The sequence below is a fragment of the Megalobrama amblycephala genome, linkage group LG14 (assembly GCF_018812025.1).
Source record: "Megalobrama amblycephala isolate DHTTF-2021 linkage group LG14, ASM1881202v1, whole genome shotgun sequence".
In the NCBI taxonomy this organism is placed as follows: Eukaryota; Metazoa; Chordata; class Actinopteri; order Cypriniformes; family Xenocyprididae; genus Megalobrama; species Megalobrama amblycephala.
Genome location: NC_063057.1, coordinates 24,312,357 through 24,330,042, shown reverse-complemented (window position 1 = coordinate 24,330,042; position 17,686 = coordinate 24,312,357). Strand labels below are relative to the sequence as shown.

The following is a 17,686-nucleotide window of genomic DNA, read 5'->3' as shown; positions in this document are numbered from 1 at the left end:
GGCACATCAGAAAACAAGTTAGGAAAAGACTCCACTAACTGAAGAATGTAATTTTTCTCAGACTGAGAGAGATGGGGTAAATGATGGACCAATTTTGCATACATCTCAAAGTTATTCAATCGTCCTTCAATAAAACCTCGGGAAGGAAGATTGACGCAGTCATCCCTAATACAATCCAAGGAAGTAATCTTTGAAGAGGAAGTCCCCTTCCCACTCAAATGTGATGACTCATTTAACACTGTGGTTACCAACCCAACAGAAGATGTGGGAGGAAAATAGGGCTTTAAAAGATTTATATGGCAAACCTGTACCCCCTTACGTCGTTCTGGGGTTTTCAGCAGATAATTCTGTCCAGGGAGGCATTTAAGGACAGGATAAGGACCTGCAAAACGGGCTTGAAAAGGGTTATTTACAAGAGGCAACAAAGCTAGTACTTGGTCTCCAACCTCAAATTTTCGAGACACTGCTTGTTTATTAAACAACCTCTCCATCATACTCTGCGATTTCCCCAGTTTTCTTCATACAGCCGATATCGAAAACCACTAATGTAATCCAGAACATTTTGGGATGGTTCAGTGGGGATCCAGTTATCAGCAAGAACTGCACTGGGACCACGAACTTCATGTCCAAATACCAAATCATTTGGACTAAATCCAGTACTCTCCTGAATAACCTCTCTAACACCCATAAGCAGCCAAGGCAGCCCCTCCTCCCAATCAGACCCAAGTTCCACACAATATGACCGCAGCAATGATTTCAGGGTCTGATGAAATCTTTCAAGGGCCACTTGACTCTGAGGGTGGTATGCACTGGAAATGTTATGGCTGATTTTAATTGGTGCAAAGCCTTAACAAACTGACGGCTCATAAAATTAGAGCCTTGGTCAAACTTGATAATTTTGGGAATGCCAAATGTTGACATAAAATCAGTTAAAGCTTTGAGAATAGATTTTGTAGTGATGGACCTGACAGGATATGCAGCTGGATATCAAGTAGATAAACACATAACTGTTAGTAAATACAGATGACCAGTCTTTGATCTAGGTAAGGGACCCACACAATCAACGAGCAAATACTCAAATGGTTTTGACATTGCTGGAATAGGTTGGAGAGGAGCCACAGGGATTTTCTGGTTTGGCTTACCAGTGAGATGGTACACATGACAAGTTCGAATAAACTTGGCCACATCTCTTTAATCCAGGCCAAAAGAATTTATGTTGCAATCGATCATAGGTTTTCCTCACCCCCATATGTCCAGCCACTCCATCATGAGCTAACCTGATCACAGATTGTCTAAATTTAAGAGAAACTACCACTTGAACATAAGCTTAAGTGATTGGTTCAGTTTCACTGACCCACCGTCTAAGCAACAACCCCTCTTTTAGAAAGTAGCAAGAAGGTAGCAGAGTCTCAATATCTCCTTCAATACAAATAATTGAAAACAAAGGTTTAAGAGTTACATCAGCTAGCTGCTCTTGAATCAAGTTCTCTCGAGAGACATTCAAAATAGAGGACAAAAGATTTTCTGATTTTCCTTTCATCCAAGAGACAGACTCCTCAGAATAGTCAGATGAATCCTAAGTGATGTTGTCTGTTAAGGTCATACCAAGTGGTTCATTTTCAACTGTCACACCATCAACTTCATCTGATGGTAGAAGACCACTTTCATCAACATAATTCTCAGAATGAACAGGTAAAGTTCTCTCTATAGTTACCTTACTGGCAGGACGTAAAGAAACTTCACCTTCACACAGTCGGTCAGCTTTGAGTTGTTTTCCTCTGGCTCGAGTAACAGCACAGGAAGGAAACAGGAGTGGAAGAATTCCTTCTAACAAGAAGGACTGAGCAGCTCCTGTGTCTCTCAGGATTTGCACAGAAACTTTTCCCTCTTGCCCTGGCAGAGACACGATACCAGTAGTAATAAATGGAGCATACTCTGTATAATGATTCCCAACATCTACCTGAGTTAATATCGCCTTCTTACCCACAGAATTCTGTTCGTATGCATGTATTCTCAGTGGTTCAAGCCCAACTAATCCAACTGGCTTAGCTGACAGCATTACATTCAGAGATTTTATGTCCTACTTTGTGACAATAAAAACAGACTACCTTACCTTTCTTATCTGATGAAACATTCTGACTCACAGGGGGCACACCTGGCACAGTGCCTGATGTAATCACTGAAGGTGTCCACCGATTCCGAAATGACTTTTTACTCTGATCACTTGATGCTCTATCAGGAAAAGAAATTCTGTGAGTCAGAACAAATTCATCAGCCAACACAGCCGCATTAGCTAAGGTCAAGGCCTTTTGTTCATTCAAATAAGTAGACACAGAGCACACAGTTTTTAAATTCTTCTACCAGAATTAACTCCCTCAACTGGTTCAAAGTTTCTACTTTCTGAGACTGACACCATCTTGTAAACATAATCTCTTTTTCCCAAGCGAATTCAACATAAGTTTGTTTTTCAAGTTTTTTTGTAACCCCGAAATCATTGGCGATAAGCCTCGGGAACTAACTCATATGCTCTCAAAATGGCTGTTTTTACTTGTTTAAAATCAGCACTTTCTTCTTCAGAAGGAGAAGCAAACACTTTCTGAGCCTTCCCTGTCAAAATACACTGTAGAAGTAAAGTCCAAACTTCTTCTGGCCATTTTAGAGAAGCAACTTTTTCAAAATGGGAAAAATACTTGTCTACATCACGTTCACAAAATGGAGGAACCATCTTAATGTTTCGACCAACATCAAAAGAAGTCTGCGCAACCTGAACGGATTTAGAAGCTTCAGCTTTCCAAACTTCCAGTTCAAGCTCTAGCTTTCTCATCTCATACTGCCTCCGTTCACGTTCACTCTCACGTGCATACTCTAAATTTTTTCAACTCAAACTGAGCACACTCACGCTCCTGTTCAAGCTCAAATTTTTTGAACTGAACTCGTTTTTCCAATTCCTTATCTTTTAATGCTTGAGTACCTTCAAATGATAGTCTCTCTATTTCAAACTGTGTTTGTTTTTCTTTTGACATTAAATCTCTCTCTACACATGGAGACAGTACCTTACCAAAAGTCTCATCTCCTATAACAAGAATTGGTAACACTTTATAATAACTGCACACTATGAAGCATTAATTAAGCATTAGTTAATAGTTAATTAACTACTAATGTCTATTAACTAATTAATAGACATTAGTAAGTGGTTTATAAATACAGCTATAATTGCTTTATTCTTGATTTATAAGCATATCTATAATGTGTTTAATAATTGTATTTTCATACTTTATTAATAATCAATTTATCATTTCTAAATTAAGTATTACATTATTTACAAACCAGTTATTTGGGAGTTGTCAGTAGTTCATTTAGTAAGTGTAAGCAAATGATTAATAAACTATTTAAACATTCATTTATACATCTTATTATTTAGACACATAGTAATAGTTACTTAGTGTGTAAGTAAATGTTTTATTAACACATATTCCTACTGCAATTCATGATTAATTCAAGTAATTATAAAACGTTTAGAAGTGGTCAGTTAACTATTTTTGTGAGCTCATCTAAAGTGAGGACTGTTTATGCTTTGTAAAGCTTTTATAAATGAGATTTAAAAGTTCAGTGATGTTCTGCACTGCTGTTCTCTAATGTTTTAAAGTTAGTACCGAGGTAGTTTTGACACTAGGAATATGTTAATAAAGCATTTATTAACACACTAAGTAACTAATACTATATGTCTAAATAATAAGATGCATAAATGTACGTTTAAATATTTTATTAATCATTTACTTACACTTCCTAAATGATCTTATGAACCACTGACAACTCCTAAATAACTCGTTTGTGAATAATGTAATACATAATTTAGAAATGATAAATTGATCATTAATAAAGTATGAAAATACAATTATTAAACTCATTATAGATATGCTTATAAATCAAGAACAAAGCATTTATAGCTGTATTTATAAATGGCTTACTAATGTCTATTAATGTTTTATAAATGATGAATTGACTATTTACTAATGCTTAACTAATGCTTCATAGCGTGAGTTATTCTAAAGTGTTACCCTAGAATTCCCTTGGCTATCAACTGGCTTTTAACAGCCTTTAACAAATCTTCCTTGCGCTTCTTATCATTACTAGTCAAAACAATATAATGACTCTCTGAGAGTTCTAAAAGTTGTTCTTTGGTGCACCTATCTAGAAACTATTCAGAAAGCTCTACATTCAATTCCTCATTGGAAATCATTTTGAACTAGCAGAAAAATTACACAATGAAGATTAGCTAATAAATTGCCCACAATAAATCCAAATAATCCTAATAAACCTCCCTAAAAAAAGAATTAAGTACCAGAAAACATCCTAGACTTAAATCATTATTCAATATTACCCATACTGACATAACATTTCATACAGCCTAGCTCAATAATCCACTATAACACCACTAGAAACAAATAAGATGAATGAACAAACTCAAAACCAAATTTACTAGTTTTATCATTCAACTTAATCTCCACAGGCCGTAAAGTCAATGTTTCAATACAATTCTAGTGCTTTAAAGTGGAAAAACAATGCCGATTTATATTAGGAATTCGTACAACCTGCATTACCCAGCGATGCAGTGTTTATTTACAAATAGTAAACAACGGTTGTACTCAATAGGCTACAACAGCGATTTCAACCTGATTCACTAATCATCTATAACCTGCTGTTGTTCCTAACACAAGATTTTTGTGTAAACAAAGCTAAGTTTCACATTTTAACCAGTATACACAAACATCCACTTAATTCCTCGTCTAAATTGGCATAACTAGCACATAATACCAACACGCAAAAACATGCTCTCTTTATAATCAATTTATGTGATAAACAGGGAGAAAATAGAGTACTCACCAGGATTTCCATTGGCTTTACATCTCCGATATGCCTGCTTGTTGAAACTAACCTAACTAGTCTTCAAAGGACTGCCAGGCTCGAGGCGACTTGAAACGCTAAACCTCGTAACAACCGTTCTCCAAATGAGTTCAGCTGCGCGAGAAGCGTACCCCCACCCAGGATTTCCTTCCAAAAACTCCAAACAAAATACAAAGAAAATCAACAAAACAACAAACAGTGTTCAGATGGAAGGACCACTCACACGCAGCCCAGCTGAAACACTCTAACTAACTGGAGTGCAAGCCAATCCTCAAGAAATCCTGAAGAGACAATAAAAATACTCCCTCAAACAAACGCTCAAAATCCGGAACAAGCCCCCATTTTTATGTTACGGCTGGCTCATATACCGCAACATAAAAGAGGCAAACAACAAATGGTTCAAACAATAAACCAATTTATTAACAAAACAAGAAAACAATTATTAAACAATCAAAAGAAAACCAACGTCTAGGGGAAAAAAAAACACGTCAAATTGAGAGAGAGACTTAAGGCTGGTTCACACTGTGTGATTTGTAACAGTCCTTTACGATAGTTTCTTGTCAGACTGTACTAACATGATCCTCATGTCACACTGTGGGATCTCAGCTGTCTTTTGTGTCAGATTGTACGACAGTCAAGACGTGTTAAAAACAGACGTGTGCATGAAAACGTTGACTGTGAGCTGCATTACACGCGGTACTCAAATGGTGGCTAAAAAAGACATCTCTGTCGTTAATTTTGAACACGGCTTGTCTTGAAAAACTAAGACAATTTGACGTTCATCGTAGGAGAAGTCACACTGGAGGATTGTGCACCAAATCTTCTGACACTGCCAGAATTTCGTCTGAGGTAAAATTTGATCGCAATGGTCATTAACCGGCTGTCGGTGAACATGTCAAACTAGAGATCAAAGACTACAGATTTTAGACTAGGATTATAGGAATCTTTTAGTATTTGCAAAATTTGTCTCAGACGACCAAATCGTAGCCAAAATCGCACAGTGTGAACCAGCCTTTACTCTAGAGTGCACAGATCTTATACCAAACGCCATATTAGAGGGTTAATTACTAATAGAATGCACCTGTCGCCCAACTAACATCTGCACTGTCTAGCGGAGCCAGCAGGGGGCAACAGGCAGGCGTAACACAAGGCACACAGACAAAAGATTGCACAAAGACATTTCAATACAGAAGCATCAGGGCTTTGTCACAAAACCAAGAATAAACTAGATTACTAAAATAAACTAGTAATCTAAAATACTAGTTAAAATAAAATAAACTAGAGTGATATAACCCTGACAGTTATAGTAAAAGTAGTACAAACTGGTATCTCTGTTCTTGGTTTGTGCTGCAGAACCAGCTGAAGGAGACACAGAAGTCGTTCCAGCAGAGGATCCAGCAGAGAGAGAAAGATCTTCAACAGCTGAGAGAGGCTGTGGAGTCTTATAAGGTGAGTCTGGAGAAGAAGAGAAGTTTGAGAAGTCTCAGTCAGGACTCACTGAAGCCACTGTGTGATTGTGATGTGTGTCCTAACAGAGCTCTGCACAGACAGCAGTGGAGGACAGTGAGAGGATCTTCACTGAGCTCATCCGCTCCATTGAGAGAAGCCGCTCTGAGGCCACACAGCGGATCAGAGATCAGGAAAAGACTGCAGTGAGTCGAGCTGAAGGACGACTGGAGCGACTGGAGCAGGAGATCAATGATCTGAGGAGGAGAGATGCTGAGCTGGAGCAGCTTTCACACACACAGGATCACATCCATTTCCTGCAGGTAACAGAGATCTAGAAGAACAGGATCATAGTGGACTTGAGCAAGAGACTCACAGAGAAACATTTCATGAGAGCAGAATGAGCCTTTGACTGAAGTGTTGTCAGGAATTCTGTGTTGTGTTATATAATCATAAGGTAGATCCTCATCTAATCATCTTGGTTTAAAATAGACGACACTTATAAATGCATTTCAGCTCTGGAAGTCTCTTAGGAAAAATGTTCTGAGCTCTTCTGGGATATATATTTAGCTGCCAAACTCCACTAGTACCACAAACAGTTCAAAACTTCCAGAACATTTAAACTTTTTTAAACCAAATTTTCCCTTCTGGTTTCTTACATCATGGTGAAATCTTGATAGTACCAATTCTGAGTAATGTTGTCCAAATTTACTTCAGGTGATCTTCAAACCTTATGAAATGGATTTTCATTTTCTTAATTGCTTGACCATTTTCTTTAAGGATCACACCCATGAGTATCTCCATCTAGATCACATGGCACACTACCCAGATGACTCCTGTGCACCTTATATCACGCCGGCCTCAAAGAGCAGACAGAAGCGTGCCTGCCTTTGTATGGCCCTCAAAGGACATTCTGTGAGTATGTGGAGTCTGCTCTCCAGCTGTGTTTCCCCCTTCACAGTGAGTAAAGAGGAGAAGGATCCCAAATATGGTGGTCCCCGAGCTAGCACTCATTGACCTACATATTCTGGAATGGACTCCTGCCTATTCTCCCAACCTTGAGTTCTCTTCTTCTCCACCGGTCCCACCAGGCCTACTGCATTTTCTGGTTCCGAATAGTTCCCTGGTCCTCCTTCCTCTGCTGGTCCCGCCCAGCCTCCTGGCTCCTTTGTCTCTAACCTTCGTCCAACCTCCAAGCTCCTGCATTCCAACCGTGGAGGTCATCCAAATCCCGATCGTCCAGCTCCTCGGCTCCTCCCATTCCACTAGCTTCATTCAGCTTCCATCCATGTTTCACCACAGACCTCCAGACCACCGGTTGTGACTCAGCCCTCCACCCCTCTGCTCCACAGGGCACCTGCTTCCCTCCGGTTTCTCCTTTGTCTTTGCTCCCACTGGATCTGCCTTTGTCTTCCGAGCCCCCAGTTCCAGAGGTGGAGTTATGGTTATGGTGGAATCCATAAACAAAAGCTAGTTTTGTTCCTTTTCCTGTGTATAGTACCTGTGTCCTGTGCTGCAATTAGATCCTCATCTGCTATCCTTTTTTGACCACACTGTTACAGCTTGCTCTAAAATTCTGTCATTTTTAAATTGATGATGAAATTTTAAATAAGATGATGACTGATGCATTTAATTAGGATAATGAGTAACACTTTATAATAATGTTCAATAACAAGTCATTTTTAAGTTATTAGTTAATAATGATCTAATCATATACAAAACATGACTATATGTTCATAATGATTAATAAAAGATAAATATGTTCTAAGTTATCTTAAAAAATAGTAAATCATGAAATAATCAAACAGATTGTTAGTAGATGATTGTTTATTATTAGTTGATATATTAATCACTTACAAATCATTGAAAAAAAATCAAGTCCTTTTTTACCTGCATCAACAAATTATTCACAGAAATGTTAAGAAAACAAGTTCCAGTTTGCTTGTTACTTATTTACTCATTTATTTAATTACTTTTATTATTACGAGAAATGACACCCACGAAATGTGAATTGTCGATCATTTTACAAGCAACTGGCGATGAAGAAAAATGCCACATTGCAATATTTTAAACCATGAAGGCAAGCCAGTGGATATAACAAGCAATGTGCAAACTTTGTGTGAGAGTAAATGTCGGTGCAGAAGTCTCAAACACCAGTCAATTATTCACTACAGAAACTAAAAGAGCGTCCGTCATCTGCCGCTGCATTAATGGTGCATATTCATAGAGATGATGAGAGATCTAATCTAATTTTTCTCTTGTGGCCCATAGTGAAAAAATTAGTATTTCGTCTAAAACAATATGTTTTATGAGATGAGGAATCTAATCTAACAAATCTTTTATTATCCTCGCAGCACGTCGATTATGCAGTGATGCGCTATGAAATTANAAGGTTAAAAAGGCTTGCCATTAAGATACGTCTGGCAGATCCGATTGCTTTTAATTGTCAGGGTCTATCTGGAGCAGCAATTCTATTGAATCCTAATTGAAAGTATTGTGCACTTCCCTGTAACTAAAACACGTTTTTCAGGCTTTGCATTTAAAATGAATTGTGTGCTGGAATGTGTGGAAAGGAATTAAGTTTTCGGATTTGTCACAGTTAGGTTTAGATATACTTACAGTCATCTTGCCAAAAAGAACAGATTGCTATGGACAAAATCTTCTGATTGTTTTTACACCTTTTCATTCAGTAGCCTATGGCATGTCAAATTTTGTTAAAAATGTAAACTCTAAAACATTATCATATTTTTCATATCAAACCCAGTGGCAGGGGCAGACTGGGACAACATTTCAGGCCAGGAAATCTCAAACTTATCCAGTCCATCGCATAAACCCACAACAAATTTTGGAACCACGGACAACCCTATTTTTTTGTATGGCCATCACATAAAAAATGTCTAAATCCTAGGCTGGGGCTATGCAAGATAGTACTGTATTTAGTGTTTGTTTGTTTTTTTACAGCTAGGACACATTCTCAATGCACTGAAACTACCAAAACACTTCTAACATGTCACAAATCAAGTGTTTCATAACACTAGCAAAGGTTTCACCCAACAAACACAGTTTAGCACTCATAAACACGATCAGGCAGCATTCAAATTTCTTTACAAAACAAGAATGACAGCCGTCTTCATAATTCACTGCAGTACATTACATGATCACATTACAGTACAAAATTGTTCCCCCTTTTGTAGATGGTGTTGGTGTAAACTAATTGCTTTTATGGTATTTGATTTTTTAGATTTAGAATATTTTGAATATATTTCAATATGGCATTACTGTAGAAATTCATTTTTTATATTGTGCTAGATTTTGAACATAGGTTTAACAGTTTTGAAAAGAGTATGTAAACCTCCAAATTGGCAGTTTTGGTGGTGTTTGTGTCTGAGTGAGAAATGAATTCATGTAAATTGAAAGATGTCGTCACGTATTGCTCCGCCCCGTTCTGCAGGCAGGCTGAGCGCGTTTCCTGTTGCTAAGCAACCGCCTTCCAAACTTTAGCTTGTGTACACGGGAAAAAATAAAGGTGAGTTTACAGAGGATTACTTTAATTTACAGCACCTACATGTCTGTTCTATATGCTACGGATCGACAAACAGGAACAAATATGTTGGAATCACTTTCAGAACGATTTTTTTCAAGCTGAAAATCGATAATAAATACATTGACAGACAATCGAAATCAATCCGACTTTGAAGGCTTTGAAGTGTGAACAGGCCTAAGACATCATCCTTATTTTATCATTTCTTTCTATTCGTGAGGAATGAGCGCCGGTCGGACTGTTGAGGGCGCGGGATGTGTGACCTGGTGGGGATTCGGACCAGCACGAGACCTCCTGAACTCAGGTGAACCATAAACACATGTTTATGTTTATATTTTTTATATAAACATGAATCAAATGTCTTGCTAAACACATTAAATATGGGTCAGTGTTCACATACATTTAATGAATTCTCATTACTTTTATGTATTTTCTATACAGAAAACACAGTGAGATCAGATGGAGAGCTGAATGTTTTGCTGGTGGGCAGTGGAGATCCCAGACACATCCTGAAGACCATCAATGGACTGAGAGACTCAGACACGCTACATGTGAGAGATTCTTTACATAAAGCATATGAATTGAGAGGTAGCGACATATTATATCGTAATGTCCAAAATCAACTGTTTTGATCATGTTAATGTGTTCATGATGAGATGTGTGGCATGTTACAGGTTTGGGTGATTGAGAACAGTATGGAGGTTGTTGCCAGACAACTATTACTACTATATTTATCACTTCTGACCCCTGAGAACATGAGCTTACACAGTACGTACCTTCATATAGCTTCTGCTCTTTTAAAAATAAGTATCAAACCCATAATGTATACAAATTTAAAAATGTTACAAATATTTTAAAGAATATAATAAATATATAATACTAATTAAATCTAATAAATTGATATTTAATACTATACTTTGACAATTCCTATTGTTTCAAGTTAGGGAATGGTGTATTTAAAAAATCTCCAGAAAATACAAATGTGCTTCTGTTTCTAGACTCTGTTTTTACACTATAAATGTCATTTATTATGTTCATGTTTATATACTCAGATTAGATCTAGTTGAGGTTTATCTGTGTTGTATTTTTCAGAGAAGACAGAAGTGTTTCTGGAGGTGTTTGGAAACTCTGAGATTCGCAAAGAGACGGAAGAGACTTTAAAACACGCTGCGGCTCAACTCTCTCTCTCCATCACACACACTCTGTCCTCTGACTCACACACACATCCTTGCCTTGATACAAGCCTTCTGAAGGTCCAGCATGCATTAAAATATGTGTGTTTATACTGAATGTCATAAACTCAGCTCAGTGATATCCACTCGTCTGCTGTTTCATCACAGTTTAAGGAGAGAGATGAGCTGGTCCGGATCTTTAAACTGTGGGAACGGCCGCCGTCAGCTCCAGCAAGTGTGCGTAAGGTCTGGGACGCCCGTGTTCGGCAGCACCTGGGGACTCGCTACGACTCACGACAGGGGTGTTTCGACTGGGATCTCACCATGAAACTGCACCAGAGAGGAGTATGTACTGAATAACATGACATTATTATACACCTGCACTCCTGACAGCCAATCAGAGCAGTGCAATAAAACTCACTTTACTGGATGTTGCACAGACATTTAACTTATTTCAGGCCATATTTTGTTACAAATGTGAGTTTTTAGTCTATATACTTTTTATTCATTTATTTTTCAGTTTTAGTTTTTAAGTTTTTTAATATTTTATTTTAGTTAACATTTATTTAAAAATCATGTTTTTTTATGGTTTTAGTTTTAGTTAAGGATATTAAGCCTGTCTCACTGCTGTTCTACAAATCTCATGTTTTATTCTCTCAGTGTGGCGTCATTAGTAAACATCAGTATGTGAAATGGAGGGAAACTGGTGTGGCCTTTGAAATGAGGGAGGGGCTTTACCAAACAGCCAATCAGAGTCTGATTTCTACTCGAGTGTTTAATCATGTGAGTAGATTGATTGTCTACTATAATAGTTGCGGTCCATGAAACACTGTCATGCAACTGTGTGTGTTTGTACCAGAGAGGAGATCGGGTCACTGTTAGAGGATATTGGGGCGACATCGTCTCCAGTCCGTATCTATCCTTCGGGATAGAGACAGAGAACAAAGACCTGCTGAAGACACAGAACAATCAGCATGTAAAGGTGAATCAAACTAGTTCATTAACCACTAAATTCAAACCAAAACCTCAATAAAACATTATATTGCATAAATCAGTCCTCTGTTCAAGACTACATTTATAACTTATATTTAAAGCTTGTCATTTATACTGCATGATATATATTGTTTTTCAATAACATTTACTTACTTTTCTCTGGCCATCTTTTTCTCTCAGACAGCTCAGGATATTTCAGAAGTGAACGTCCTGGCGTTGTTTGAACGTCTTTCCACTAGATGGCGCTCTTTACTGAAGGAAGATGTACCAAACCCTTCAAGCTCCTGTTGTCAATCCACAGACAGTCTCATAACAGAAGAGAAGATCCAGAATGATCCACCTTCCTCTCAGACTCACACAGAACCTGAGCAACAGACACAAGAGCTTGGTAACGTCCTGTTATGACAAAACATAGTTAATGTACTTCTATGGACAGTGCTGAAAATTGAAATGCTGCAAATCAAACAGTGCAGCATGAAAGCAGCTAAATAGTTTTGAGATACAGTTTCCCACAAATTTTCTTTCTGTTCCTGTGTTTTTCCAGATTTGCTGAACGTGAGTGGAGTGAAAGTGTCATTTCTGTCTCCAGACTCACTCAACAAACTTCCTCTCAAAAACAAATACAGGAACTTGTTCAACAGCATCTTCTGTTCAGCCAGGTGAAGCCTGTTCATATGCAGCTCACAGAAACTGTATTTGAGTGTGTGTGTAAGTGACCAGCATAAACTATCTGATGATAACACTATCTCTGTTTTCTCAGTATGGTTCATCAGCTCGATTCTTCTCTGAGAGAGATCACAGCACCTGATGCTGCTCTGGTCATAGAGTTAACAAAGTGAGTCTTTCATCTCACACACACACACACTCACACAAACACACACACACACACACACACACACACACGTTTGTTTTGCTATCAAAGTGAGGACATTCCATAGGCATAATGGTTTTTATACTGTACAAAAAAAGTATATTCTATCCCACTACACCAAACCTACCCCTAAACCTACCTACCCAGAAAACATTCTGCATTTTTACATTTTTAATAAAACATTGTTTAGTATGTTTTAAAGCTATTTTAAATACGAGGACTCATGAAATATCCTCATATTTCATGATTACGTCGTAATACCAGTGTAATACCCATGTAATGACATTTGCAATTATGCTAACATTTTGATACACATCTGTTTTTCTTGTTCAGCTTCCTGTTGGACCTTTCAAAAGAGAAAGTGTCAGGTTTTGCTGACAGAGTGAAGGAGATCGCTGAAGAATCAGGATTCACACCGAACCACAACCAGAGCAGCGACATATATGCAGTATTCACACGGAAAAAACACTGAAGGACTCGTACAGTTTCAGATACAAACTTTACAAACATACACTGCAACTACATCAACCATATGCATTTGATGAATTACAAAAAAATGACTATTTCAGCTTTGAAAACATCTTAATGGGGAGATTTGATTAAACGCTAATACTTCATAATGTAACTTCTACAAACATTATTACCAAACATTTAAATATGAATATGAAAGTTTATAAAATTATATAGTTTATAGTTACTTCAATGGACATGAACTATTTTAAACTACACTGTAAAATCCAATAAGTAAACCTTACTTAAAAAAAGCATGCAAACCGATTGCCTTGAAAAAAGTAAGGTGAAATAGGAATAGTATGTAGAACTAACAAGTTCCTGTCTAGTATTGTACACTTACAAGAGAGTTCCAGTAACTTAAAACAAATTTGTATCGTATACTTAATCAGAGATGATTAAGATTAGATGTAGCTACTTGTCTTAGTATAGACTACTATTAATTCTATAGTATAGAATTACTATTTTAAACAACTAAATCATTTCAAGTAAAATACACTTTGTGAGTATTCCTAACTCATTTATGCAAGTTGTGCTAAGGTGATGTTTTCTGCATACAACTTGGAATTACCGAGTTTACTTTACTTCAAAGACAATCCAGTTTACTTGTTAAAACCATGCAAACTGATTGCCTTAAAAAATCAGTTTGCATGGTAAACTGGATTAAATAAACTGGATTGCCTTTCACTCTCAGAAAACAAAGTACATAATTATACCTTTAGGGGTACAATGGTACAAAGGTACAAATTTGTACCCTTGTGATTTGGACCTTAAGAGACCAATTTTGTACCTTTATTTAACAGTACAAAAATTGACCCTTCAAAAAGGGTACAAAATTGGCTTTGACAGCGTACAATCGTTGACTATAATGAGATATATATATATATATAGTTTACACACACACACACACTGAATTAAAATCTGAATTCATTAAATCCTTTTCATTTTCATATTTTACAACATTTCATTTTAAACACATTTTTAACATTCCACATGAGTCCATCTTGCCGGGTGTTAAAAATTAACACTGAAGCAGTGTTAAAGTTAATGAGATAATTGATTGATGAGTGATGATTGATAATTAGTGGTGACACCTGATGATAATAAGCAGAATCACTGAAGAAACAACAAGAGAAAAAGAGAGAGACACAACAACTACAACTGACTTCCAGCCATTAAACATTATTACACTTATTATTAACCAGTTTGATTTGATTTCTGTCACACATCAACAAAAGTTCTTATTGAGAATTAACAGATGTTTAGATGTTAATGTTTGAATGAAAGTTTAGTTTGAAGTCACCATGATGGTGAAAAGCATTTCCTTTAGCTGGGCTCTTGACTCTCTTTATTAATATTAATTTATCTCTGGCTGCTCCAACTTTGTGTTTGTAAAGCACATTTGTTATGGTTAGATAAACTATGATCTGGGATGTGTTTCCCAATAGTGCTGTGAGCCAAAGTTGATCAGTTTAGGGTTACAATGCTTTGGGAAGTACAGTAATAATGGTTGTGTTTTTTCATTGTGAAATGGTCAGATTCATTGGTGACATCTGGTATACAGATGTTATATTATTTCTCTATAGTAAATCTCTGTTACTGCTTGAGATCCAGCAGAGCTTTTGTAATCTGAAGAGGTTTTTTTTTTTTAAACACACAGAGACATCAAGAATCAGCATATGACCCTCAACAATGGTGACAATCAAACAAAGTGCTTTATGTTGCAGTGCATGATGGGAGCCACCAATCAAAACTCATCCATGGCTCCCATCATGCATTGCTGCATGAATAAATTATGCAGCTGAATTGTCCTGTAATTTTCGCAGATTGTGTTTGCTTTATTTTTCTGTTGTTTTGTTGTGACAGTAGCTTGTTTTGTGATGTTCAGAGTCGATCTGTTTGTCAATATTTTGTATTTATTTATTGTCACCGTTCTTGAGAATCAGACGCTGATTCTTGATGTCTGATTCTCTTGTGTGTTTGACACAAGCTTCAGTGCATAATTTTTTATTCTTAAAAAAAGAAAAAAGAAAAGTCGTACTATTGTTGGATCTCAAGCTGTAAAATCACAGGACAACAATCATTGATACTAAAGCTACACATCAAGCACACAGTCAGAGATTTAGATTCTAAACGACATCAGGCCATCACATGATGATTATATCATCATCAAATTATATTGTGATCAGATCCTATTTTCTCTGACCATAACAAATGTGTTTGTAAAATGTGAAAATGAAAAGGATTTAATAAATTCTGATTTTAATTCAGCGTGTATGTGTGTGTGTAAAATATATATAGCTCATTATAGCCAATTTTGTCCCCTTTTTGAAGGGTCAATTTTTGTACTGTTAAATAAAGGTACAAATCACAAGGGTACAAATTTGTACCTTTGTACCATTGTACCCCTAAAGGTACAATTATGTACTTTATTTTCTGAGAGTGTATGCAGAAAACATCACCTTAGCACAGCTTGCATAAATGAGTTAGGAATAGTCACAAAGTGTATTTTACTTGAAATTACTTAGTTGTTTAAAATAGTAATTCTGAGTAGTCTATACTAAGACAAGTAGCTACATCTAAAGTAAATGATTAAATATACGATACAAATTTGTTTTAAGTTACTGGAACTCTCTTGTAAGTGTACAATACTAGACAGGAACTTGTTAGTTCTACATACTATTCCTATTTCACCTTACTTGGTTTTTTCAAGGCAATCGGTTTGCATGCTTTTTGTAAGTAAGGTTTACTTGTTAGATTTTACAGTGTAGTAAATGTGTGAGCAAATGACCAATTTCAGCTGCAGCCTCAGCATCTGTAAGAGGTTAGGAGGAGGCGGGACTTCAGATTGTAGAGGGCATTTGATTGGACAGAAGATTTGATGAGAAAATGAAGTGCGATGTGATGTCATGTAAATCCGTGATCCATTTTAGTGGAAGTGAGAGTGTAAGTTTTGAATGCTTAAATCTCCTAAATACAAATTTTGTCATTGTTTTGGAACACACCGGCTTATTCATAACCTTAAGGCTAAAATATTCATACAAATTTTGATTTCAGGGGGACTTTAAACATTACTTAAATTGATTCATGTTGGTTAATAACCATGAAAAATAAACAATACAACAAAAACAAATCCAATGTGGGAACGATTGCAAAACAAAAAGTGAAAATAAAATGAAACACAACAAAAAACACACAGTTGATCAACCCTGAGAGAACAAGATGAGCAAACATGAGCATGCCATTATAATAAAGCCACAAACACTTGAAGTTGTGCTGGAACAATTTTAATTTAAAAAGTGACCTGTTGTCTCTTCCTTTTCATTCACATACAAAATGTAAAGGAACGACAGATTGCCAGAGTAAGAGAGAAAGTGTAAAGCTCTGTTGTGTACAGATATTCTGAGACCAAAGAAAAACAAGCAGATAGAGAATACAGTACTGGCCCGGGACAGATCGATCGCTGATGATTCAACATTCATAAGACAGATGAGGTAAAACACTGCCGCTCCACACTGACATCAGCACTACACAACGCTTGCATTGCTACTGTTTTCAGTTTCATTTATTATTATAGTGAAAATGATAACACCAACAATAAAAATCTTGGCACACCAATAAACGATAAACTTGGCACACGATAAACAGCGTAAGCAGTACAGAAAAAAACATAACAGACTTGCAAAATAATACACTGTAGATTATGAATAGGTATAAAGTTATTCTTTTATCTTAATTTGTTCTCATGTGAAAAAGCAGTACTTTAAGAAAAACAATAATGGATTAGATTTTCTAACAACATTATAAAATGTAAAATTATGTTGCATTCAATGGAAACATAAATGTAAAGGTGCTGTAACCAGAGATGTAAAGAGTACCTGAAAACCACACTTGAGTAAAAGTACAGATATCTTACAGCGACAATGACTCCATTACAAGTTACAAGTCACCAATTCCAATACAACTTAGGTAAAAGTCTTATGATTTTAACAGTAAAAAGTATTTTACTCATACTGAATGTTGGCTTAAAGATGCACTAGTCCTCAACACCTAAGAGACATGCTAGAGAAAATAAAAAACAATTGATTTGTAAGATGAAAAAAGTACATTTTCAAAAATGTAGTCAAGTAGAGAGTAAAAGTTGCTAACATTTTTGATACTCAGTACAACTACAAAGTAACCAAAAAGATACTCAAGGACAGAAACTAATTACATTTACTTGCTTTAAACCTCTAACTGTAACCCATT

The 17,686-nt window shown here is 36.5% G+C and overlaps 1 protein-coding gene and 1 pseudogene across 1 annotated transcript; both read left to right on the top strand.

Moving 5' to 3' along the window:
* LOC125244593 overlaps nt 1-8,721 on the top strand; it is a 13,038-nt pseudogene extending 4,317 nt beyond the window's left edge.
* A 1,082-nt stretch (nt 8,722-9,803) lies between these two features.
* On the top strand, nt 9,804-13,454 carry LOC125244589 (dynein axonemal assembly factor 3-like). Its single transcript, XM_048154689.1, has 12 exons — nt 9,804-9,877; nt 10,113-10,196; nt 10,334-10,443; nt 10,567-10,660; nt 10,985-11,145; nt 11,233-11,409; nt 11,725-11,847; nt 11,924-12,046; nt 12,238-12,445; nt 12,602-12,716; nt 12,818-12,892; nt 13,262-13,454. The coding sequence occupies exons 2-12, from the start codon at nt 10,115-10,117 to the stop codon at nt 13,398-13,400; spliced, it is 1,407 nt and encodes a 468-aa protein (XP_048010646.1). The 5' UTR covers nt 9,804-9,877; nt 10,113-10,114; the 3' UTR covers nt 13,401-13,454.
* The last annotated feature ends 4,232 nt before the right edge of the window (nt 13,455-17,686 follow it).